General features: G+C 43.2%; 1 protein-coding gene across 2 annotated transcripts in view; it reads right to left on the minus strand.

The window, feature by feature from the left end:
* LOC127003753 (solute carrier family 15 member 2-like) overlaps nucleotides 1-25,369 on the minus strand; it is a 114,977-nt gene that overhangs the window by 44,346 nt on the left and 45,262 nt on the right. For both annotated transcript variants that reach the window (XM_050870759.1, XM_050870767.1), the window contains exons 8-12: nucleotides 24,088-24,176; nucleotides 15,206-15,370; nucleotides 11,846-11,923; nucleotides 3,818-3,988; nucleotides 3,521-3,649 (exon numbers count right to left, since the gene is read on the minus strand). In XM_050870759.1, coding sequence (XP_050726716.1) covers nucleotides 3,521-3,649; nucleotides 3,818-3,988; nucleotides 11,846-11,923; nucleotides 15,206-15,370; nucleotides 24,088-24,176 — 632 coding nt within the window. The remainder of the gene's footprint in view (nucleotides 1-3,520; nucleotides 3,650-3,817; nucleotides 3,989-11,845; nucleotides 11,924-15,205; nucleotides 15,371-24,087; nucleotides 24,177-25,369) is intronic.

Genomic DNA, 25,369 nt, shown 5'->3' on the forward strand with positions numbered 1-25,369 from the left:
GGGCAGGAGAGGGGAGTGTGGGAGCTATAGAGGTATAAGTCTGCTGAGTATACCCGGAAAGGTATATGGAAAAGTCATAATAGAGAGGGTGCAAAGACTTACAGAAGAGAAAATCAGTGAAGAACAAGGAGGCTTCAGGAAGGGAAGGGGATGTGTGGATCAGATATTTTCCTTCAGGATGGTAGTAGAAAAAAATATTAACAAAAGGAAAAAATTATACGCTGCCTTCATGGATTTAGAAAAAGCTTATGACAGAGTCGATTGGCTGGCACTGTGGGATGTTTTAAAGATATATGGTGTGGGAGGAAAACTGGTTAATGCAATAAAGTCTTTCTCTGAGGATGCATCTGCATGTGTTAAAATTAGTGGAGAAACAAGTGAACATTTTGAGATAAAAGTGGGCTTGAGGCAGGGGTGTGTCATGTCACCATGGTTGTTCAATTTTTATATGGATGGTGTTTTGAGAGAAATGAAGGGCAAAGTTGGAGAAGTTGGAGTAAAAATGTACGCTGAGGGAAGGGAGTGGGTGCTGAATTCAATTTTATTTGCTGATGACATAGTGCTCAATGCAGAAAATGAAAGTGACTTACAAAGTTTGTTCAGTGTGTTTGATGGTGTATGTAAAAGGAGAAAGCTGAAAGTAAATGTCAACAAAAGTAAAGTGATGGTTTGTGAGCGAGGTAGAAGTGAGTTTGTAGATTATGTATGCCCATATAGAGTGGGAATTGAATGTGAAAAAGAATGCAAAACAATTTTGCATGGTGAAGAAATGGAGGAGGTTAATGAGTTTAACCCTGTAGCAGCGACAGGCCAAATTTGTGGCTTTACTGTGTAGCAGCGACGGGCCGAATTTGTGCCTTGATTTAAAAAACCCAAAATAGATGATACATAATCTGATCACGAATGCTTTGATATATATTATGAAATGGTTTGTGTGAGGGGTGATTTTTTCTCATTTTTCTCGCTTGGGGGGACCATTAAGAAACATGATCCCTGCTGCTACCGGGTTAAGTACCTTGGATCAGTTATGTGTATGCATGGTGCATGGTACAGAAGGAGAGACGAGAGAAAGGGCATTGCAAGGAAGAAAGGTGGTAGGGTCTTTGGGATGTATTATGAATGGCAGAAGTGAGCATGGAGATAAGGAGGGATTTGAGAAATACAGTAATAGTACCAACCCTCACATATACAAGCGAAACATGGGCCTGGAATGAAAGTCAGATCTGCTAACCGCTAATTAGCGAAGCTAACCTTTTCGCTTGCTGATTAGCGTTTTCGCTAACTTTGGAAAAAGTTAGCGGCCCAATTAGCTGCCGCTAAATGTAGTTCCTCCTCCGCTAAGTTTAAGGTCAAGAAAAAAAATTCATACAAGTTTGTTCTTGTCCGTTGTGGGCAGAAACAGCACCAGTTGAGCCACATGGTGCAATAATTCCAGGGCTTCCACTTTTGGGTAAATTTGGGTATCAGATTTTGTCTTTCTGCACTGCTATTGCAAGTTCATATATAAGGCATAAATAAAGTGTATGTTGAATTTAATTTATCTATTTGTGTACACCTTACTATCATCCGAATTTGGCTTGCTATACTTTTCTGGAAAGTGGAAAGCTCTATGTCTAAGCTACAATATATTGAAATTTCAGGTCACTAGGTCTGTTTTTAAGGGTTTTAGAGCCAAAATACTAAACCGAAGCTAAATCCATATAACAAAAAGTTAGTGGTTAGCATTAGCTTCCACTAATTTATTTATCAGTTTAGGGGTTTAGCATAAGTGAAGCTAACTTTTTAGTTAGTGGATTACCAGTTAGCGAAGCTAACTTTTCGGATAGTGGTGCCCACCACTGCTATTAACCACAGTATGGAGTGTTGAGGGATATATCGATGAATGCACTTATTTTGCCAACAATGTTCATTATAACGACATGAATAATGTACAGCACTCAGATTATTTGGTGTAGACATGATAGTGAGCATTACACCTCTGATATATTGTTAGTTTGGTACAGAAAAATGTCAATTAAGCCTTGCTGGACCCTAGCTGACCGCAGGTTTGGCTGCAGCAGAGGGTCCAGGAGGGCCACCAGATGGCAGGTCAAGCTCAGTGAAGAACCTTATTGTAGACTAACTTGCCCAAGGCACGAAGGAGATTTATCAGTGTCTGCAGTGATCATTCTTGAATTGGTACAGCGTTATCAATACTTTAGGCCCTTAGGGCATAACCTCTTAATAAAGTCAATAATCTAAGCGAGAAACGTAAGCTACACCCGACACAGTAAGCCACCAGGTCCTACCAGGCCCAGCACTCAGACCCACAGCTCGCAACATTGTACACAAGTCCTGTGATTGCTGATTTTTTTATTTTTTTATTTTTTACTCTGAGCACTTACATTCTCTGTACCTTTTAACTCTTGTAAGTAAACTAACCTTGCAAAATTTGAACTAGTTATTATAAACTGTATTTACTTAATATACATTAACCTAACCTCATCCAGTTTGACCTAACTTAACAAAATTTAACCTAACTATACTTGACCCATGATCTGTTGCCAAAATGTGATAAACAGAAAGGAGTTCCTTGATTTATCCTCCCTGACATGAGTCACGTGTCGAGTTCTTATACAGAGACATGGCAATACCGGAGACAGGTGTTGCTCTGCCTTGGCAGCACCCCAGCCCTCATTTAGGAGTAGCGCTACTATAGGATTTATGTCCCTCCACCCCAGTTGATCTAGTTTGGCACTGACAAGGGTGAATAGCCAAGGAGTTTAAAGACAAAGCCTTCAAATTTGGGACACATGAGCTTCTGAACTGGTCAAAATAGGTAAAATATAAAAGATATAATATAAAAATAGGTAAAACTACACCTACAGACACAGCTCGTAGCATTTTATACAAGTCTTTTGATTGTTGAATGACTTTTTTACTCTGAGCAGTTGCATCCTCTGTACCTTTTGACTCCAACTTTTGTAAGTAAACTAACCTTGCAAAATTTGACTGTGTAGATAAATTTCATTAATAATGATCATGTATAAGGTAAGATAATGAATCTCAAAGTGAAAGGAAAATAATGAAATGTTCTGCCTCTCGAATATGTGTGGGTGTGAGGTTTTAGCCGTAGCCTGAGATCCATCACTTTTGAGCAATAAGCTCAGCTGAGGAGGGTACTGCCTGGTGATCACAGGTCAAAATTTATAAATCACAAGCAGTGCTTTAAAACACCTTCTCAACCACATGCCTGAGTGCCAAGTCAACACTTCCTGCCGGTAAAGTTTGAGAACTACCCCACTCAAAACAAATTACACGATTCCCGAGCCTCATTACCAAATACAAGGCTGGTTTTCCTTTGGAATTTATTTCTTGTTCTTTCTAGGATGTGAAGCCTACCATTCCCAGTGCAAACTAGAAAAAACAGACTTTGTCACTTATATCCCTTTTCACCCCCTCCATAGTTCACCACACATAATAGTACACTACACTATAATTTTTAATCTGCATAGAACTTAATTTTATTCATAATACTTACATGAGAGCCAAAGGGTTTCAAGAAAATATCATGTTCACTCCCCAGTGTAGTGATATTGACATCACATGGAAGGCTATTGATGTAGGTCACATGAGTCTGTCCAGCATTGATTTCAATAGGGTAGGTGTCCTGGTGGGTGAAATTTCACATCAGATCCATGGGAGGTTTAAAATAATAGAAAAAAATATAACAGTATTTTATAGAATTCATTCCACTACTATTATTAGCATGATGTGAGACCAATGGGTTTTAGGTAAAATATATTGCAAATCTTCAATTCCACAGTAGAAGCATCACCTCAAGTTTCAACTCCAAACAGCCAGAGAGAACGAAGGCCACTCCAGCTAAAACACCGCCAGTAAACATCCTTGGTAGCTGCCGTTTGAACAAGTTACAACGTGCCAGCAAGGGATACACACCTCGATCAAATACGGGAATTAGTATCAGGATGAGGAGTGGGTTGATCACCTAAAAGAGATGAAAAAACAAAATATAAATGACTGGATCTCATACTGTGGAACCTTAGTTGTCAAATGACTCAGTTCCCGAACATATTTGCCGAACAAAAATGCACCTGTTTTTTAACAGTATCATGGTTCCCAAATAGGGAAGCCAAGTGCACTCTCAGTCAGCTGATTCCTGCCAACCATCCTCCTCCAACTCCTACCATCTGTCTCTTTTGCAGTTGTTATTAACCTCTTTTCCACACATGTGTGTGTGTGTGTGTGTGTGTGTGTGTGTGTGTGTGTGTGTGTGTGTGTGTGTGTGTATACATAATATATAATAATAATAATAATAATAATAATAATAATAATAATAAACAATTTATTTAGTTTTGGCAGCCGTTATACTGAAAATCATGTACATGTTATGGTCACATATTAAAAGTAAATTCATACGTGCTTCAGTTACAAAAAGGGAGATGGGGAAGGAGGGCTTCATGTATTTGTGGGAAAGTTGGGGCGATGGTGCTTTGCGAGGTGGAGTTTGGGGGGAAGTGCAGGTCGAGTCTTTACTAGAGGTAGTGGCACTAGGAGGAGGGGAAAGGATAGCCTCTTCAAGGTGTTAATCATGTGTGTGTGTGTGTGTGTGTGTGTGTGTGTGTGTGTGTGTGTGTGTGTGTGTATTTACCTAGTTGCCAAGTTGTGAAAAATTTAATACAGAAAAAGAGCTGTACTAGGCTCGTGCTGTCCTGTCTCCATAACACTTATTATCCAGTTTGGCTTTAAATTCATGAATCGTTTTTGCACACACAGTCTCCTCGTCAAGTCCATTCCATGTTGTTATTCTTATGTATGGAAAACTGTATTTCTTGATGTCTCTCCTACAGTCGCTCTTCTTCAGTTTCTTACCATTGCCTCTTGTCACACTACTGTCACGTACCACTGGGTCTTCCCTGTCCAATTTCTCCAATCCCTCTTGTATCCTGTACAATGCTATTAGGTCCCCTCTCTCTCTTCTGCTCTCCAGTGTGTGTGTGTGTGTGTGTGTTTACCTAGTTGTATTTACCTAGTTGTAATTTTACAGGGCCTGAGCTTCGCTTGTGTGGTCCCGTCTCCATATCTGTACTTTTCCAGTTTTTCCTTAAAGTTGTGCACACTCTTTGCTGATACTACATCCTCACTTAGGCTAGTCTGTTCCAAACCTCTATGTTTCTTTGCAGGAAGCTATATCTTTTTTATGTCTCAAGCATCTTCCTTTTCTCAATTTTTGACTGTCCTCATGTGTTGCTGGTGTTTCTTACTTCTCTTAGTAGCAACTCCTCATTATCTACTTTTTCCATTTTATTCCACAATTTATAAATTGGCATTAGGTCTCCCCTTTCTCTTCTTTGTTCCAATGTTGGCAGGTTCATTTCCTTTAACCTTTCTTCATATGACAATCCCTCCACTTCTGGAACTATCTTCGTTGCCATCCTTTGTATTCTTTCTAGTTTTTTCACGTGTTTCTTCTAATGGGGAGACCACACAGTTTCCGCATATTCCATCTTTGGTCTAATCATAGTGGTAATCATCTTTTTCATCATATCCTTATCCTTGTAGTGGAATGCTGTTCCTATATTTCTTACCATTCTATACATGTCTCTGAATATCCTATTTACATGACTCTCTGACTGTTGATTTTCTTGTATTATCACTCCCAGATCTCTCTCTTCTTGAACTTTTAATATTTCTCCATTTCCCATTCCATATGTCCATTTTGGTCTCCCTTCGATCACTCTTTCCCATTTCCATTACATGACATTTCTTCACATTAAACTCCATCTCCCACTCCAATCCCAAATCTTATTTAGGTCCTCTTGCAGAATTTCACAGTCTTTACTTTTCTTATGTGTCTCAGCAATTTCGCATCGTCTGCAAACAAGCTCATGTAACTATTTACTTTCTCCAGCATATCATTTATATACACTAGGAATAGTATTGGTGCCAATACCGATCCTTGAGGCACCCCACTATCTACATTTCTCCATTCCAATTTCATGTCCTTTACACTGTTCTCATCTCTTTTTCATTTTTCCTTTCAATCCTCCTCTATTTTCCAGCTTCCATAATAGTCTTGTATGTGGAACTTTGTCGAAAGCCTTCTTCAAGTCCAAATACATGCAGTCTACCCATCCATCCCTCTCCTGTGTTATGTCCGTCACTTGAGTAAAAGCATAATAAGTTTGTTACACATGAATTCCCTAGTCTAAAGCCACACTGTTTTTCTGTAATCACATTGTGCTCTTCTAGAAATTTTGTCCATTGTTTCTTTATCACTTTTTCACATATTTCACAAACTATACTGGTCAATGACACTGGTCTGTAGTTCAGAGGTTCTTCCTTTTTCCTGCTTTTATATATAGGGACCACCTCAGCCCTCCGCCATTCCTTAGGTACTTTACCAGTTGATATTGAGCACTGTATGATATCATATAGCGGTCCAACCAGCTGATTTCTGCATTCTTTCAAAATAAAACCTGAAACTCCATCCGGTCCTATTGCTTTCCTCTCTTCCAGCTCCTACATTATTTTATATATGAGTGTTATACACCTGAAAGGTGCCCTGCGCATTACTCATCAAGATCAAGATCAAGATCTTTAGTTACTATTACTTCCTCCATTTGAACATTTATCTTATCATCTTGTGGTTCATTAAATTGTGATTCTTTTGTAAAAAACTTGTTGAAACTGCTTGTTTAGTAGCTCAGTCATGTCTTTAGGATCTTCAATTATCTTATTTCCACCTTTCAGTCTTTCTATTTTTTCCTTTAGTTTGATTTTTGCATTTATAAATCTATAAAACAATTTAGGTTCCTCCTTACACTTTTCAACATTATCCTTTTCATATCTTTTCTCTTCTTCCTTCCTTATTTTCACATATTCATTTCTTGTTATCTTAAAGTCTTCTTTATTCCTTTGGTTCTTATTTCTTTTCAATCTTTCCCATGCTTTGTCTCTTTTTTCTTTGCACCTGCACATCTTGCATTAAACCAATCTTGCTTTCCTCTTTCTATATAATGTTATATAATGTTTATATAATGGGACATATTTTTTTACTCCTGTCTCATATGCCTCTATGAAAATATCATACTTTTCCAGTACCTCGTTTGTTCTTTTTAACTTCTCCCAGTCCAGTTTTTCATAATATTTCTTGAGATTTTCTATGTCCACTCTCCTGTAGTTTCTCCTTTTTCCTTTGAATGATTCGTCTTCCTCTGTGTGTGTGTATTTACCTAGTTGTAATTTTACAGGGCCTGGGCTTACGCTCGTGTGGTCCCGTCTCCATATCTATAATTATCCAACTTTTCCTTGAAACTTTGCACACTCTTCGCCGATACTATTTCTTCACTTAATCTGTTCCAAACCTCTATATTTCTTTGTGGGAAGCTATATTTCTTTATGTCTCTTGAGCATCTTCCCTTCCTCAACTTTTTACTATGTCCTCTAGTATTCCTGCTGGAAGGTTCTTCTCTTAGTAGCAATTTCTCGTTATCTACTTCTTCCATTTTACTCAATAGCCTATATATTTGTATTAGGTCTCCTCTTTCTCTTCTTTGTTCTAGTGTTGGCAAGTCCAATTCCTTTAGTCTCTCTTCATATGTCAGTCCCTCCAGTTCTGGAACCATTTTTGTTGCCATCCTCTGTATTCTTTCTAGTTTTACTATGTGTCTTCATATGTGGAGACCACACTGTTTCTGTGTATTCTAGTTTAGGTCTGATCATAGTAGTTATTAATTTTTTCATAATTTCTTTGTCCATGTAGTGGAATGCTATGCCTATATTTCTCACCATGTTATATGTATCACCAAAGATCCGATTTATATGACTTCCTGGTTGCATATAATCTTGCATTATTACTCCCAGGTCTCTCTCTTCATTTACTTTCTTTAATATTTCACCATCTCCCATTTTATATGTCCATTTTGGTCTTTCTACACTTTTTCCCATTTCCATAACATGACATTTCTTCACGTTGAATTTCATCTCCCATTTCTGACTCCATTTCCAAATCTTGTCTAGGTCCTCTTGCAGCTCCTTGCAGTCTTCACTGTTTCTTATATGTCTTTGCAGTTTAGCATCATCCGCGAACAGGCTCATGTAGCTGTTTATTCCCTCTGGCATATCATGTGTGTGTGTGTGCTGCTTTTTGGTGTGTTATTTTTGTGTATGGAAAATATTGTTACACCTGTGGGTGTGTTTGTGTGTTTGTTTGTGTTGTATGTGTGTGTTTGCATGTGTAATGTGATGAAATCGTGGGTAGCATGATGCAATGTTGATATAGCATGGTGCAACGTGCTGGGAAGAGAGAGAGAGAGAGAGAGAGAGAGAGAGAGAGAGAGAGAGAGAGAGAGAGAGAGAGAGAGAGAGAGAGAGAGAGAGAGAGAGAGAGAGAGAGAGAGAGAGAGAGAGAGAGAGAGAGAGAGAGAGCGGGGGGGGCAGTTGAGTTGCAAGCAAGAGGCGCTGAGGGGTGATTGAGCGAGACGCGTGGCTGCTTGCGGGGTGTTCAGTTGAGTGCCCCGCCCATCGGGAGCTGTGTGCGAGTCTGTCGTGCCTCTCTGTGCCTGATTAACTGTTCTCTGCCTTGAAAGTTGCTGTACTGTGTGAGGAACCTGCATTAAATGGAAAATTAGTGTTGAACGTGGATCCTTGTGCCCTGCCTCGCGCCTCCTTCCCTCCTTGGAGTGTGGTGCGGGGGGGGGGTAACTTTTGGTGTCAGGAGTGGGATTCGTGGACAGTGAGCAGCAAGGCTTGCCAAGTCATCATGGCATCCCAAGATGGCCGCAGTGAGGAAGAGGAGGAGGGCAAAGTCGAAGCTGGTACTGATGGTATGAAACCGGACCAGATGGACTCGATCGCTACCATGCTGGCCAGTATGAGGCAGGAAATGGCAGTGGACCATGAGGCACAGGCTCGGAGGGCACGCGAGCAGGCTCACAGAGCTGACGTTCAGGCCCACCATTTTGTCGAGGTTCTGCAAAGCAGCCTCACGTCCTTGAAGGTAGAAATGGAACAGTACACGGACCGGGCTTGTGATAGCATCAAAAGTGAACTGATGGAGAAGGTGCAGACCCTAGAAGGTGAGGTCCAGGGCCTGAGGGAGGAGGTGAAGGCAGAGAGGCAGCTACATCAAGAAGCCTCACGTGTCCTGGCATCAAACGCCAGGGTGGCAGATCTGCTGGGGTCCACTTGGGGCCCTTGGCAGGGACCCCCGGGGCCTCGCAGTGTCGTGTCAGAGCCGGTAGCTGCTGCAGGAGGCTGGGGAGCCATTGGGACCGCTCCCTTGGGCCCAGCTGGGGGCAGACCGGGACTCGCTCAAGCTGCCAGCTCGTTGCCTCCATCACCCCCTCCGCCTCCTTTCCGGCCGGCCCGCAGCCCACGTGAGCTGCGCTCTCCATCACACGGCCCCTCTGTTTCCCGGCGTTCAGGGAGGTGTAAGCAGGCGGAGTACGATGGGAAGGTGGCTTGGGAGGCCTATGTCGCCCAGTTCGAGATGCTGGAGGCTATCCAGGGCTGGGGCGAGGCTGAGAAGGCGCTCTAGTTGGAAACAGTGCAACGGGGCCCCGTGGTTGAAGTGCTTGGACACCTCACGCCGGCCCAACGTGCTTCTTACGGGAGCATGGCGGAAGTCCTGCAGCATCGTTTCGGGCATCACCACCAGGCCGACGTATACCGAGCCTGCCTGAAGAAGTGGACTTGCGAGTGGGGCGAGACGCTGTCACGGCTGCCGCAGGACGTGAAGGCGCTGGTAAGGAGGGCGTATCCCATGGCCCCGGAAGAGATGATCATTGTACTGGCCCGCAACTTCTTTGTTGACGCCCTGCATGACCAGCAGCTGCAGATCTACGTCAAGCAGGCACACCATGGGGACCTGCAGGTGGTGCTGGCGAGGGCCTTGGAGTTCGAGGCCTTCCTGAAGACGACCAGCGGCCAAGAGGCAGCCGCCCCACCCTGCCATGACCTCCAGATCCGGATGGAGAAGGTGAAGATGAAGGCAGCGTCGAGGAAGGCGAGCCCGGAGGGTTTCCATAGCTCATGCTGGGGCTGTGGCGAGAAGGGGCACAGGCACAGTCGGTGCCGGGGGGGGAGCGAAGGACACGTTCCCTTGACCAGCCGAGCCCCGACACCCTCCAGCCTCACTGTAAGGATTGTGGCCAGACAGGCCATCGCTCGAGTGCCTGCCCCAGGCCCAAGGACATGGCGCAGGCGGGAAACGCGGACAGGCTGGAGAAGGGGGCCGAAATCCAGCCATCTCCCGTCCCCGGGCCCTGCCTTGTGTAAGCTGCCGCCGCCTGACCAGCGCGATGCAAGTGGGAGGTTTAGTGGACGGGGAGCCATGTCGCCTGACAGTATACACTGGGGCTGGGGAGGCCTCGGTGCAGCCTGACATGGGGCACTGTGTGCAGCTCGAGGGGCCAATGGAGGCTTGTGCCGGCATGGGCAGCGCAGTGGAGCAGCTGCCGGTGAACGTCGCCGGTCTGGAGGAGCCTTGCTGGCTGGGCCTCGACTACCTGACGCAGACCAAGGCTTGTGTTGGCCTTGGACGGAAGCTGGAGAGGGTGCACGGACATGTGCCCTTGCTTCCGGAGGTTTTCGAGCTTGGCTGCGCGGGGGTAGTCACAGCCGAGCGAGAGCACCTTGCCCCGAGGGTGGCGGCCAGGATCCAGTGTCGACTGTCCAGAGTGTTGCGTGGAGCAGAAGGCGTGGAAGAGCCCACTGAGAACTTGCGGCTCGCTGATGGGCGGACCCCTTGGGGGTGCGGGAGGAGCTGGTTGCGGTGCTGGAGGATGACTTCTTAGACGAGGCCCGGGAGGTACCCGCTGGTGCCAAGCTGGGCACCTGTGAGGAGGACGGGAGCCCCAGAATCAGCGTTGAGGACGTGGCTGAGTACCTGGGATGGCGAGCAAGGTGACTGAGGCTAGCAGTGACCCTGCGCGGGCTTGGGGCTGGAGATGCCCCTGTGAGTGCCACTGCCTGCTTGCCACCCCCCACAGTTCTACTACGGTGACCCTGAAGGGAGCACCTTCAAGGCGAAGGTCGGGTTGGATGAGACTTCTGCGATGTTCCAGAGGACTGATTAATTTTCTTTTTATTTCACGTATTTTCTTTTTTTATGTTGGGGCAGCCAGGTCGACTGCTTTTGAAGGGGGGGATATTGTTACACCTGTGGGTGTGTTTGCATGTTTGTTTGTGTTGTATGTGTGTGACTGCATGTGTAATGTGATGAAATCGTGGGTAACATGATGCAATGTTGACATAGCATGGTGCAACGTGCTGGGACGAGAGAGAGAGAGAGAGAGAGAGAGAGAGAGAGAGAGAGAGAGAGAGAGAGAGAGAGAGAGAGAGGGGAGCGGCGGCAGCCGCTAGCAGCCAGGGGCAGTTGAGTTGCGAGCGAGAGGCGCTGAGGAGTGGTTGAGCAAGACGCATTGTTGAGTGCCCCGCCCGTCGTGAGCTGTGTGCGAGTCTGTCGTGCCTCTGTGTGCCTGATTAACTATTCTGTGCCTTGAGAGTTGCTGTACTGTGTGAGGAACCTGTCATTAAACGGAAAATTAATGTTGAACGTGGATCCTTGTGCCCTGCCTCACGCCTCCTTCCCTCGGTGTTCTGTGTGGGTCACTGTCGGTGGTTGCGGCACCCGTAATGTGTTCTGGGGTTCACGATCTGTGTGCTGTTCTGCGGCACGCTGCTTGCCTGTGCTTGGAGTGTGGTGCGAGGGGTAACGTAACAATATAAATATTGATTATTATCTAACTGGCATTGTGTTGAATATAGTTTAAGAGCTGAGGTTGAATTCTGTCAATATAATGTCTTCATATAAAAAAATGTACATTTAGGTATCACCCACCTGCATCTGGTCAGGTTTTATAGTCCAGCTGCCAATCGTACCATCCATACAGGTTGCCTGCAAGGTCCAGCGTGAGCCCTGGGTTGTCAGTCAAAAAAGATTTTTTGGTCATTATCATTATCAATTCTGGTGGTGCAAAATTCATTGTATGTGGCATGTGACATGATTTACATAGAAACTCAGACCACATAGACCCTATGGTCCAGACTAGATGGTCTGCCCTTAAAACCTAAGTGATTCTATATAAATCAAATGGCACCAGAACTTTGCAAATCTACTTTAGTAAATATTAAGTTGAAGGAAGTGTCGGTCAAGCTTGTTTTTCATGTTGCACTGGACCACTGGAGATGGGAGCTTATTCCATTCTCGCACTACAACGTTGGTGAAGAAAAATTTGGTGGTCTGAATTTATTTGTTTACATCTAAGTTTTGTGCCATTATTTCTTGTTTGCAAAGTATCATCAATTGTAAACAATTTTGATTTGTCTACATTCGTAAAGCCATTAAGTATTTTTAAATATTCGATCAGCTTTCCTTGGAGGCGACGTTTCTCAAGAGAGAACATGTTAACCCGTAAAGCGTCAGAGACATAAGAGATACGTCAGCTGCTCTCAGACACTCAGACGTCAGAGACGCAAGAGATACAGTGCCCTCCTGCCATCCTTTTCCTGTTTAATTACATCCTCAAAATGTCTCCATATACTGCTCTCATACATTACACGCATCATCTATGCTGCCTCCTTGACCCTGCTAACAAGAATATCGTCTTATTTTCCTTTTATTAGTTTTCAATTTTGTAGCGGTTTGTGCTCCATTATTTTTGTGGCAGTTGCCTTATGGCGCTTCGACCCTGCTAATATGAACACGGTATAATTTCCATTACTTAGCCCACTCTCCCCATTTCTAGTGTTTTTTGCTGCGTGTTGTGTTGTGGTAGTGAAACCTTGTATGATATGGATTATGATATGCCATTCGTTTTGTCGTATGGAAAACAAATACATATTATTTGAAAAATATTCGCACTCTGAAAGGCAACACTCACGGAGTATCTGGTGGCTGCCATCGATTTGATTTTTAAGCCCCGTTCACACTGTGCCGACTCTGGGCCACAACAACCCATGACTCTAGGCTACATGAGGTCTTGGGTGTTGATGTGAAAGGGTCGGGCGCGTAATTCGACCTTGAAAAGCGATAGATAACCTTAAGCTACTTATGTGTTTTGAAACATACAGCTACATGCCTGATAGCTAAATAGCTTCTTTATGCATTGTAGACCTTGTAATTGTGACTACAGCGAGGCTCCATGACTAGCATTTCCTAACCAGTGATTTTGAATCTAGCAACAGGATAGAAACAGTCCCATGTTTAATACTCTGTTCAGAGTATGAAGTTGGTTCAAGGTGGGGCTGGGATGGTGGTGTACCTCTAGCCATGCCGCCAAATCAACCTTATGCGTCTCTCTCTCTTATTTCCCATCCATGTGCTATTTGAAAGTGATATTTATATATTCTGTATATAGTAAAGGAAGCTACATAGTACAATGAGTGTTGATGTTTAGAATTATAACAATGATTTGTATAAATTCTAAGACATGTGGCAGGGATTTTTTCCCATGTTGCCACGTTGGGGGGGTGGTGGTGGTGGTGGTCAGCGTGTCCCCTTAGGTCCCTCCCCCAGGTTGTGGGTGGGTAGGTATGGAGAGAGTGTTAATCTGATAATTGGCGGTTGAACTGGCAGCGCTGCACTCATGGGAATTCCAGAATCTGCCACACTTTGAACCGACTTCATGCTATGAACATAGTATAGCAACCAAAGCTGTAGAACTAGCAAAAATATTCCCAATGGCAAGAAGGAATGAGTGGGGAAGTTGCATAAAGACGGCCTAAGATGTTGTTTAGGAAGGGTCCTGTTAGCCACGCATTGTCGTGCAATGTTATGCAATGGAGCTAAGTTGTGCAAAGATGGTGGTGTTAGCGAAACACCCAACTGAGTCGTTGTTTGGGGGGGTTGTGTGGGCGAAGGGGCAGTTTGTAAACAAAAGCGATGTAGTTATAAGTGTGACTAGTGTCACCTGCATTTTCTTACCTTTTATTGTGTATTCGACTATGATTGCTGTTTCCAGTAAAGTGTTGCATATAAGTGCTGCTGTGGGAAGAGTGTGAGGGATATGTGTAGGATGCCATTCTTGTGGCCCTCAACTGATCCTCTGTAACCCCCCCCCCCCCCCCCCCCTTTCTTTATAGTGCCGGTAGGCTCTCTTGGTGGGACCTGCTGGTCGGTCCCAGCCCATTCTGGTGCAAGTAAGTGTTTATAGTGCCACCGTCTTACTTGGCTCATGTTGTCCCAAGGAGCTGATCTTTGATTCTTATTTAGAGAGAATCCAGAGTCCGGGTTGATAGGTGGTCTTCAGGACAGAATGTGGATATAGTCTTAGGCCACTTGACGATGACTGAAAATTGTCAGCTTGTAGCTGCAGCCACTCGCTGACCACTCAGTCATCACCTCCTGAATTTGGTTATCCCCCCACCCCCATGGGGAGTTATGCACCTAAGAGATCAACTGAACGCAGGTGTTTGATATTGCCTTTGCTGCCCAGCTTTACCCTGTCAATTCTGAGGAGGAACATGAACTGCTACAGTGAAGTGTTCTGTTCACTCATTAGCCGCACAACTTCCCACACCTGGCGGGGTGACCCACACAGCAGTTCTCTCACAATACTCCCTCAGCAGCCCTTTACTGGAAACAGCAATCACAGTTGAACGGTCACCACACGCAGTTGGAGCATGCCTTGATTAGCACTCTAGGAGAAGTAAGCCCTAAATTTCCATGGTGTCATGAAATATTACAGACAATGTTCTGGATGTTAGTGTGAAAGTTTTTCCCTTTGTTTCGAGCTCTTTTGTCAGTAGCAGTCATGTCACTCGCAAGACCCAATTGGTTACAAACTGCCACTGCTCAAATGAACAACTATCATATGCAACACACAGAATGAATGATGATAACATATGACAAGTACATAGTGGAACATTGAGTACATTTAATGATATCAAGGTAAAACTTCCTGGAAATGAAAAATTGAAAACTATATGATGCTGATGACTGCAGTGGCCTCCCCATTCATTCAACCTGATTGAGATCTACTAGCAAGGTGCAGCAAGTGATGAACAGAGATAGGCTTAGTCTACTCTTGCAAAAAAATGGGTATGCCTGTTGCAGGCTATACTGTTGCTCTACAGAGAACAAGTCAGTGGTAACTTTGTACTACCTCTACAGCATCAATAACAAACTAATTATATTCACTATTGCCAATACTCAAAAGTGGATAAAATTATATAAAGCATCCTACATTCTGGTACAAACCTGCTGATCAAACAGAGCCCAAAAGAATGGTAGAGGAATGTACAGTAGTAGAATCTTGAGCAAGACTTTCACATCGGCAACAAGATCTTCTCCATACTTCTCCTTTGCATGGTCTAACCAGTGCTTCTTTTTCTCTTCTGACTTGATTTTCTTCTTCAGTGCTTCCTGAAAATCAAACCAGACAAAGGTTTAAAGATGAGAAAATGCAAATGTGAATTGGTATACCTTGTGGAAATTATTCAGTTTATATATAATGTATATTTTGGAATTATTGGTGTAAAGTAATTCAGTTAGGATTAAGCAACAAGTGGTAGTAGTTAATACCACAATAAATAATTAGAAGCGGTATGAAGAGTACTTCAAATGTAGCCTTTAAAATTCAGTTGTCGACATGGCCACTTGCCAACGTGGCAAATCTTGTTGATCTGAGTGGTTGGATACCCAGCCGCGGGCTTACTTGCTTGCGAGACTTCAGACGAGACACATCTTCGCGAATATTAAAATTCTCATTATTTGAGAAATACCCATAAAACCCTGGCTGTTCGCTACAAAAATACCCAGGCTGAGACTAGCGTGCCCTCAACAAGCTCTCCAAGCTCCAAACACCACAGATATACCTCGCACCAGCCCTGCCACCAGCCATTTACCAAGTTACCTCAGCTACACCTTCTCCCGGCTCTGACATCCGACAGTTTAAGTTACAGAATAGGATTAGCCAATATATAATTTAATTTCGTATTTCTTGCATTTCCCCGTTTCTTAACTACTACCATAGCTGGGCGTTTTCGCGATAAGTTATCGCGATACATTATCACTGATAACAAAATCAGGTTATCGGCCATCTACTACTTATTCAAATATATATCGGTATCTTCGTTACTTTTGTAACCAAACTAGCGATAATCGCTACTTTTTTTCCGCCTCTCAGAAAAAAACCCCGTTGTCTCCTCCCTACTTTCAATGCGTGGCCCGGGCGCCCGGTGTTGTATGAAAAAACTTCGGGGTATGAAATATCTTCGGTGAAGAGATTTCATACTTAGATCATCAGCATTAAAACACTAGGTTATTTTTTTATGTTAGACTAAAATATCAATATATCAAAGAGAAAAATCAGTTAACTTTCCCCCAAAAAGATTATTCACTACCTCAAATTTGATATTCAATATTCGTTTGTGAGCATGCTATGGTATTGAAGGCACCCGGGGTTGTGTTATTTTTTTTTTTTTTTAATAAAAAAAAAAAGTAAACAAAAAAAAGCTAAAATAAAAAAATCCAAAAAAAAAAAAAGCTAAAAGAAAAGAAAGAGGTGAAAAAAGAGAAAAGATATGTGAAGAAAGTTAGTCAGGTGGGAGGATACCCTCCTCTCCTCCTCTCTTAAGCAGAGGAAAATACCAGTGAGGGAGAAGATTGAGTGAAAGAGTTGTTGAGGGATGTTAGAAAGGAGGGTATAAGAGTGACTGCTGCAGGAGGATTGCATAAAGTTAAAAAGAGCAGAAGGGGAGAGTCAGAGCAAGTGGGGCAGTTGCAGAGGGCAAAGGAGGAGGGGAAGCGTGGAGCAGTCAGTAGAGAGGCAACGATAGAAAAAAATATTAAGAGAAGAAGACTATCAGTGAATTATCGAGGTGATGAGGAGAGAGAGCTGAGAGAGCCGAAGAGCCTTCTGATGACTCGAAGAGAGAGGAGAAAGTGCTGTGTCTGAGAGCTGAGACACATGAGATGTGCAGGGGAGCCCGCAGATGGGAAGGGGTACCGGATGCCCAGCAAACGAGTGCCCTGAGACAGATAGGCGGGAGGCCCAGCCAAGGGGAAGCTTTCCAGTTAATGATTTTGAAAGAGAGAGAAAGTGTTGTTCCAGTTGAGATTTTGAGTTGATTTGAGAAAGAGGATGTTTAGTGTTGAGGGTGGTGATGGTGGTGATAGGACATAAGGGATTGTGCTGAGGAGTTGAGTTGTGGAGGTTGGGGGTGGAGGCGACTGTGTGAGTGGAGGAAGGACAGAAGACAGGTCTTTCTTAGGTCAATCGGAAATAATAATAAGAGTGAGCCCTAAAAGCCTTAAGCTCCAGCCGGTAGCCTAAAATTAAAAGAGATCCTATAGTCTGAATAATCATCGAAAGAGGAATGGACGTAGGAGACAATAGAGATGGAGGTTGATGGGAAGAAACAGAAGAAGAGACAGAAGAGAATAGAAGAACATTTCTGCAGGGAGAAAAAGTCCAGAACCCTGTGGGACACCACTGTTAATAGATTTAGGGAAGAAAAGTGACCGTCAGAAAGGAGACAGAAATAAAAAGGTAAAGGAAACTGGAGATAAAGGTACAGAGAGAGATAGAAACTCTGGAGGGTAGTAAAAAGCAGAAGATTTCAAAAAAAGCTTTTGATATGTCCAGCATAAAGCAAAAGTTCAATAAAGATAGAAAGGAGAGGAGTTAAGAAGAGTCAAGATCACCAGTAGAGATAGAGGTGAGGAATGAAAGACATCCGGAAGAATACTGGCGATCAGAGGTAGAGAGAAGGGGAAAGGTGCTTTTTGTAGGCTCACGGTTAAGGAGGAGATTCAAGCTTAAGTATGACAAATTAAAAAAAAATTAAGGGTAGTCAGCGTTTGAGGAGGTAGGCGGTCACCTTCTTGGGTAGGGCTGTGAAAGAGGCTAAGAGCAGAGGAAGGAAGGCAGAAGGAGACAGGCAGAAAATGACACGTTTGACAGAGAGAGTGACCTTTTGGAGGCACAGTTTCTAAGTTTCCAAGGACAGGCAGCCATCAGGTCCATAAGCCAAAGGAGGATTGAGGCCAGAGTATTTTGAAGAATCTTGAGAAGGGAAGAAACGAGTGGGATAAAGGAGTCAGAGGGGGATGTAGAGGAGGAAGATGCCCAGAATCGTCCAGAGAACAGTTAGAAAAAGTTTGAGAAGAAGAGAGAGCCTTAGAGAGAGTAGTGCTGGCAGTGGTGGGAGGAGGAAAAGTGAAGGGAGAAGTGAAGAAGATGGAGATGTTTTTGAGGAGATGCCAGAAGAAAAGGAAGAGTTGCAGAAGAGAAAAAGAAAGCATTTTTTTTCTATTAAAGAAGATAGAATTTTAGGGAGAATGAGAAGTTATTTTTTGCAATGATTTGGTCGGATAAATAGCAGTTGGTACTGCTCTGGTATCTTCATTCTCAGCTTTTATGAGCTATTGCTCTATCGAAGACATGATTAAGAACAAGCGTGATTAAACCATAGCATGAAGAAGGAAGAAGAGAAGAGAGAAGAGACCTCCATATGCTCATTCCAGAGATAATCACCTCTACAGAGGGTCTCAACCAACAAGAGGGATCAAGCATCGGGGAAACAATCGAAATTCCAAAACTGACAGTGCAGGGTACCGAGCTGGGCTGAAGCAGAGCCATCGAAGCATCGCCCTCTTCGGTGGGTCAGAGGATGTACAGATGACAGGCAGCAGAAAGATTGTGAATGAGGGAACGAAGAGGAGAGAGAGAACAACAACAGAATAAACAAGCAGGTAGAGAAGAAAGAAGGGGGTAATGTTGGGAGATCTCAAGTCGGTCAGGAATACGGGTCAGGTGTAGGGACCACGTGCTGGGGTCGTTGAGGATTGAAAAAAAGGATGCTTGTAGAAAAGTTGGAAAAGCAAAGGATGAGGAGAAAAAAGAATGTTGACCAAAGCTGTAGGACAGGCTTGGGGAGATTTTAGGAAAGGAGATTTGGGTCAAGGAGTGCTGTCTTTAGAATTCAAATAGAGAATTTATTTATGGGGGTAGTTAATAGAGTTGAGTTAAACACAAGAGACAAGTACAGTAGACAGTAGTAGGTTGAGAAGATGAGAGAGACAAGGCCAAGAAGTGGAAAGAAAGGTAGAGCAGTCGAGTGCACGAGAGCAAGACGAGCGCTCTTACATGCAAGAATTGTTTGAGATTAGGATAGAGATAGATAGAGATAGTAGGAGAGAGAGGATAGAGTAGTAGCTGCTCAACCTGTTAGAAAAGGAAAAGAAGGTAAGAAAGAGGAGGAGGAGGAGATGAAGAGATGGAGGATGAGACAGAGAGATTAGAAGAGCCGAAGGAAGAGTTAAGAGAAAGAGAGGAGAAGAAAGAGGGTTATCAAGACACCAAGACACCTCTGGTGAGAATAAGGGGGGGGGAGTCTCCGGTCCGGGGTCCCCGAGGGACTCCGATTTAGAATTTTTTTTGAATTTTTTTTTGATTTTGAAAAAATTTATATGGAATGTTGAATGTAGTGTGAATGTAGTGGAGAGAGATCTAGAGGATCTGTTCCTAGAAGAATCTCTGAAGTGGAGTGTCGGGTGGAAACGGTTGAAGGGAAGAGGAGGGTCTTGGGAGGGGAGGGCTTTTCTCACCTCCATATATCATACTCACGGGGGAGTGGCTTTAAGCCGTTCGGTAGGTGTCCCATCGTCAAAAACTGGCGCTTTTGTTTACAAACACTGGTCTCTCGTGAACTGCGCATGTTCAGACCAGTAAACGTAGCCCTGTACAGTCTCACAAACCTTTTTAACACATTAAGAGTTGCTGGAAGGCTGAATCAGACAGACAGTACCACCATCCTCGCTGTTTCTAGAACAACACTCTGTACATATAAATACAACTCGTACAGAGTGTCGTTCTAGAAACAGCGGGGATGGTGGTAGTGGTACTACATGTCTGATTCAGCCTTCCAGCAACTCTTAATTACGCTTATAAATCTTTGTGAGACTGTACAGATCTACGCTTGCTGGTCTGAGCATGCGCAGTTCAGCAGTTCATGAGAGACCAATGTTTCGATGGTGGGGACGCCAAATAACACAACACCGGTTCAGGCGTTTCTAGTATTACCGTCCATAGGTACGTGTCAACGTGTGGTTTTCAGGTTTTGTAAGTTTTCTAAAATACAGATAATGAAAATTTGAATTCATCTATGTTTTTTTTATTTGAAATATCAATATAGTATCGTTTTCGCCTATCGGACTTATCGCTAGCTAGTATCGGAATTGTGGATTTATATCGGTATCGGTTATCGGTTATCGCCTATATTTGTGTCTCCAGTTAACGAATATCGGTTATCACCGATAAGGTTTTCCATTATCAGTTATCGGTTATCGGGAATAAGGTTTTCTGTTATCGTGCCCAGCTATGACTACTACTATAGTGAAACCAAATTGTTAAGTCCATTTTGGCGTTGGCTCCCGTGGGTCCATTTCTCCCCTCTGCTCTGCCACACAGTCTCACATCTTCCATTTGAGCTGGTAGGCTTTCCCGATGGGGCCTGGTGGTCGGCCCAGCCCGTTCTAGTGCAGGCAAGTGTTTATAACAGCGCCCTCTTGCTTGGTTCATGCTGCCCCCAGGAGCTTTTCTTGAGCCTCTATTTTCAGAGAGAGCGTCTAGAGTCTGGGTTGATAGGTGGTCTTCAGGGCAGCATGTTGGTAGTCTAAGGCCACTCGGCAGTGACTGAAAAATCCCAACTGTGCTGCTTGCAGGACTCGAACCCGCGTCCTCCTTGACACGGTACCAGCATGGTAACCACTTGGTCACTGTTTCCCAATAGATTGAAGAAGGTATAGAAGAATATAGAAGAAGGTGACAGCTGAATGTTATCGAAGAATAGGGGATAGGTGTTTGGAAGATTGTATCTAGTTGACAGGTGGAGAAATTGAGTTTTAGTTGTAGGATACCAAGTTCTTGCTCCAATCAGAAATGATAGTAAGGTCTGAGGTTAAACGTTCTGCAGCTTCCAAGCTGGAATCATGTAGTTCCTGTTGGGAGGGTCTTCTGTCATAAGATGTTGAGTAATGCAGAGTAGAGTCATCAATGAAAAACAGAAAGAGAGTGGGAGATAAGACAGAGCCCTGCGGGACGCCACTGTTGATAGGTTTAGGGGAAAAACAGTGACCGTCTACCACAGCAGAGATCTATCAGGCAGAAAGGAAACTGGAGATGAAAGTGCAGGGTGGATAGAAACTGTAGGAGGATAGTTTGGAGAGCAAAGATTTGTGCCAGACTCTGTCAAAACCTTTCAAGATGTCTAAGGCAACAGCAAAAGTTTTACCGAAATGGCCAAGAGAGGATTACCAAGAGTCAGTTAAGAAAGCAAAGAGATCGCCAGTAAAATGACCCTTGCAGAACCCAGAGAGAGAGAGAGAAAGAGAGAGAGAGAAAGATTTACAAAGATTTACAAAGAAAATCAGACCACACAGACCCCATGGTCCAGACTAGGTAGCCTGTCCTTAAACCTAAGTGATTCTACATTAATCAGATGGCTCCAAAACGTTGCATTTCTACTCTAGTTAATATTAAGTTCAAGGAAGTGACAGTCGAGCTTGTTTTTAAAGGAGTCAATCGTGTTACACTGGACCACTGAAGGTGGGAGCTTATTCCATTCTCGCACTACAACGTTGGTGAAGAAAAATTTGGTGCAGTCTGAATTTACTTGTCTACATTTGAGTTTTATGCCATTGTTCCTCGATTGCAAAGTGTCATCGATCATAAACAATTTTGTTCTGTCTACATTCATGAAACCATTAAGTATTTTAAAACATTCGATCAGTTTTCCTCGGAGGCGACGTTTCTCAAGAGAGAACATGTTAAGGGTAGAAAGCCTTTCTTCGTAGGATTTGTTGCGCAAGGAAGGGATCATTTTTGTTGCCCGATGCTGAACACCTTCTAATTTAGCAATGTCCTTTGCATGGTGAGGAGACCAAAACTGTACCGCATATTCCGTGGGGTCTGACTAAACTATTGTAGAGCGGAAGTATTACATCTTTATTCTTGAATAAAAAGTTTCTTTTAATGAAGCCCAACATTCTGTTCGCTTTATTTGCTGCATCGATGCATTGATGTGAGAATTTGAGGTTTGACGCGATTTTGACCCCCAGGTCCTTAACACATTGAACGCTTGTGAGTTTAACGCCGCGCACTTCGTAATCGAACTTCTTATTTCTTGTTCCGACTTGAAGGACCTGGCACTTGCCTACGTTAAAGGGCATCTCCCATCTATCCGACCAAGCTGAAATTTTGTGCAAATCCTCTTGGAGGCTTTGCCTGTCTTCGTCAGTGAGAACAGAGTTACCAATCTTTGTGTCGTCTGCAAATTTACTAATGTGATTATTGAGTCTAACATCCATGTCGTTGATGTAAATAATGAAGAGCACTGGGCCAAGAACCGAGCCCTGAGGGACGCCACTAGTGACTGGCGCCCACTCTGAGTTAAATCCATCAATCACCACTCTTTGTTGTCTGTTGCTCAACCAATTCGCGATCCATTGGTTTACTTGACCGTCAATACCTATTTGCTTTAATTTATAAAGTAATTTATGATGTGGGACTTTATCAAACGCTTTCTGGAAATCAAGATAGACTACGGCCAATGATTTGGTTACATCATAAACTGAGAAGGGGTCGTTATAAAAGGTCAATAGGTTTGATAGGCAGGATCTTTTGTTACGGAAGCCATGTTGTGAATCCCCAATTAATGAGTGGCTTTCAAGGTAACTCACAATTTTGTCTCTAATTATGCTCTCAAGTAGCTTACCTACAATTGAAGTTAGACTAATGGGTCAGTAGTTACCTGGTATTTTTTTGTCTCCTTTCTTAAAAATCGGTGTCACGTTAGCCTTTTTCCAATCCGAAGGGACGATGCCTTGTCGCAAGGACATATTGAATACGGTTGTGAGGGAGGAGAGTATTTCGCTCTTTGTTTCTTTAAGCAGTATAGGATATACTTTATCGGGTCTGGGACTTTTATTTGTTTTAAGTGAATGGAGAGCTTTAAGGACTTCATCAGTTGTTATTTCAAAATTAGGCAATGCATGCTCGAGATTTACATTAGTACTGGTGTTGGTGGTAGCGGGAGGAAGACTGTTAGTATTAAACGCCGAGGAAAAGTAATTTTTTATGAGGTTTGCAATGTGTTGGCTGTCAGTCACTAGTGCACCGTCGCTGTTTGTTAAAGGTCCAATTCCACTTTTGATCGCCTTTCTGTTGTTTATGTAACTGAAGAAAGATTTCGGATTATTTTTACAGTTGGCTGCAATATTTTCTTCATATCTGCGCTTTGCCTGACATACTAATCTTTTTACTCGTCGCCTGGCATCATTATAAAGTCTAATGTTTTCGGGCGTGCTTTGTTCTTTCTTTAACCTGTAAGACAATTTTCTCTCCTTGACTGAGTGTTTAATTTCGCTATTAAACCAAGGTGGGCTTTTATTAGTGTTATTTCGCTTCTCGCACAAGGGGACGAATGTGTTCTGCTGAGTGAGTAAATGATTTTTAAAGCTTAGCCAGGCCAGAGAGAGAGAGAGAGAATCTGCTAGCGGCAACAGAATTTCAGGCGTCACAGGGTCAAAACATCGTGTATCATTGTCGAAAGGTGTTAATCTGCTTTCAATTATTGCGGGAAAACGGCAAATATATATAAATGGAATTAAAATACCAGTAACTTTATTTTGATATTGGAGGTCTACCAAGGAAATCTCAGGTCTCAAGCAGGCCTAACCTGCAAGTACTTTTGATACTCCATAACGTCACACCAAAGCATTTTGGGGCCGATATAGCCTGTCCTCCCCAGCCCTAGGCTGAGGGAGCAAGCTCACTGAGTCGCGAGACATCGCCCCTTCAGGTGAGGAAAGAGCTGTTCACAGAACACCAGAGTACCTTGGAAATGCTAAGTTTTCCTTCGAGGATGATGTTGGGAGACGGGAATATGGCCCTAAGTAAGGCAAGAACGGTATGTTATTATGTATTCCCTGTAGCTTTTACCAGTTTGTTCAAACTTTATGTTCTACTCAAATAGTTAACACCACCAGCAGCAGCCAGTTTTTTGACAGGACCATAACTCTCGTTTAATTTAACATGCATTAATGTAAAGAACAAATAATAAACAAAATTCACTTACCCCAATGCATCCAGAGACTTCTTTTAATATTGTTCCTTGTGGAGGTACGATTTTATACAGCCGAGTCAAATATCCAATCAATAAGATCACTGATGACCATGCAAAGAAAAAAACACTCTTAGTCATGTAGAAACAAAAATTGCACCTACCATCAAAATGAACTGCTACAGCTACATTTAAAAGTTTTATCCCAGTGATACAACATTCGATATATTCACAGACAAAATCATTTTTAAAACAATCTTTTAAATCATATAATCCACACATCAAACACTGAGGTAAAATAAGTTCACTGAAATTCCTTTCCCATGATGCAGTTATCAGGCAGATATTTTATTGTGTAAGATTACCATGATTTGATAAACTTTAGATGCAGGTTTTCAGTGTGATGAACATGTAAAATACACAAAGCTGTGGTATTTGGAGCTATAAAACAAACTACTACCATGTAAGAGTTCAAATTTTAAGAACTGTTTAGTATGTCAACCTTGTTTTTTATCTAACAAATTTTCTAACCGTGTGAAAATAGTTACTGATGTTGCTACTACTACTTCTGAAAATGTTGCCATAGCTGCTGTTGGAATACTTTTTTTATATAAAATTAACTATATGTAATAATAATAATAATAATAATAATAATAATAATAATAATAATAATAATAATAATAATAGGCAGCGACTTTCCATTGTGCAGAGAGAGGCAGCAGTAGTGCGTGCATGTTGTGATGGCTCCCAAATTTGTGCTAGTAAAACGTAGCCATGCCCCGAAGTTGTTGTTGTGCTTGCAACTGCAAAATGATAGGCACAGTGAAGGTAGTCAAAGCCCGTAGGAGAATGACCAAGGAGAAAAAAATGCTTAAGCAACGCATGTGGACTCATCCCTGGCTGCTCCGCAGGATGCAGTGTGGCATTTTGATAAATTAATGGCCGAAAACGAGCAATAGGACTCCATATCCAGCGAGAAAAATTAGTTGGCCGACACTGCCAAGTGGTCGGTGGACGGTCAATCAATCAGTGAGGGCATACGTCAGGGGGAGCATCGCCTTGCCCACCCTACGACACCAGGCCCGGGGGTCCCTCCGGGCGAGTCTCCATGCAGGCCCCTTTCCCAACCCGAGTACCTCCCGGCAGGATCTATCGACTTGCTCAAGCCACAAACTCCGTGGACATCCCCTTGGCCTCCTCCACTCAGGATTGTCTCTTACAGAGACAACCTGATGAGCAGGATCAGCTTCAGGGTAATGTGCCACATGCCCGTATAGCCGGAGTTGGCGTTGACAGA

Source organism: Eriocheir sinensis, chromosome 3, assembly GCF_024679095.1.
Source record: "Eriocheir sinensis breed Jianghai 21 chromosome 3, ASM2467909v1, whole genome shotgun sequence".
Classification (NCBI taxonomy): Eukaryota; Metazoa; Arthropoda; class Malacostraca; order Decapoda; family Varunidae; genus Eriocheir; species Eriocheir sinensis.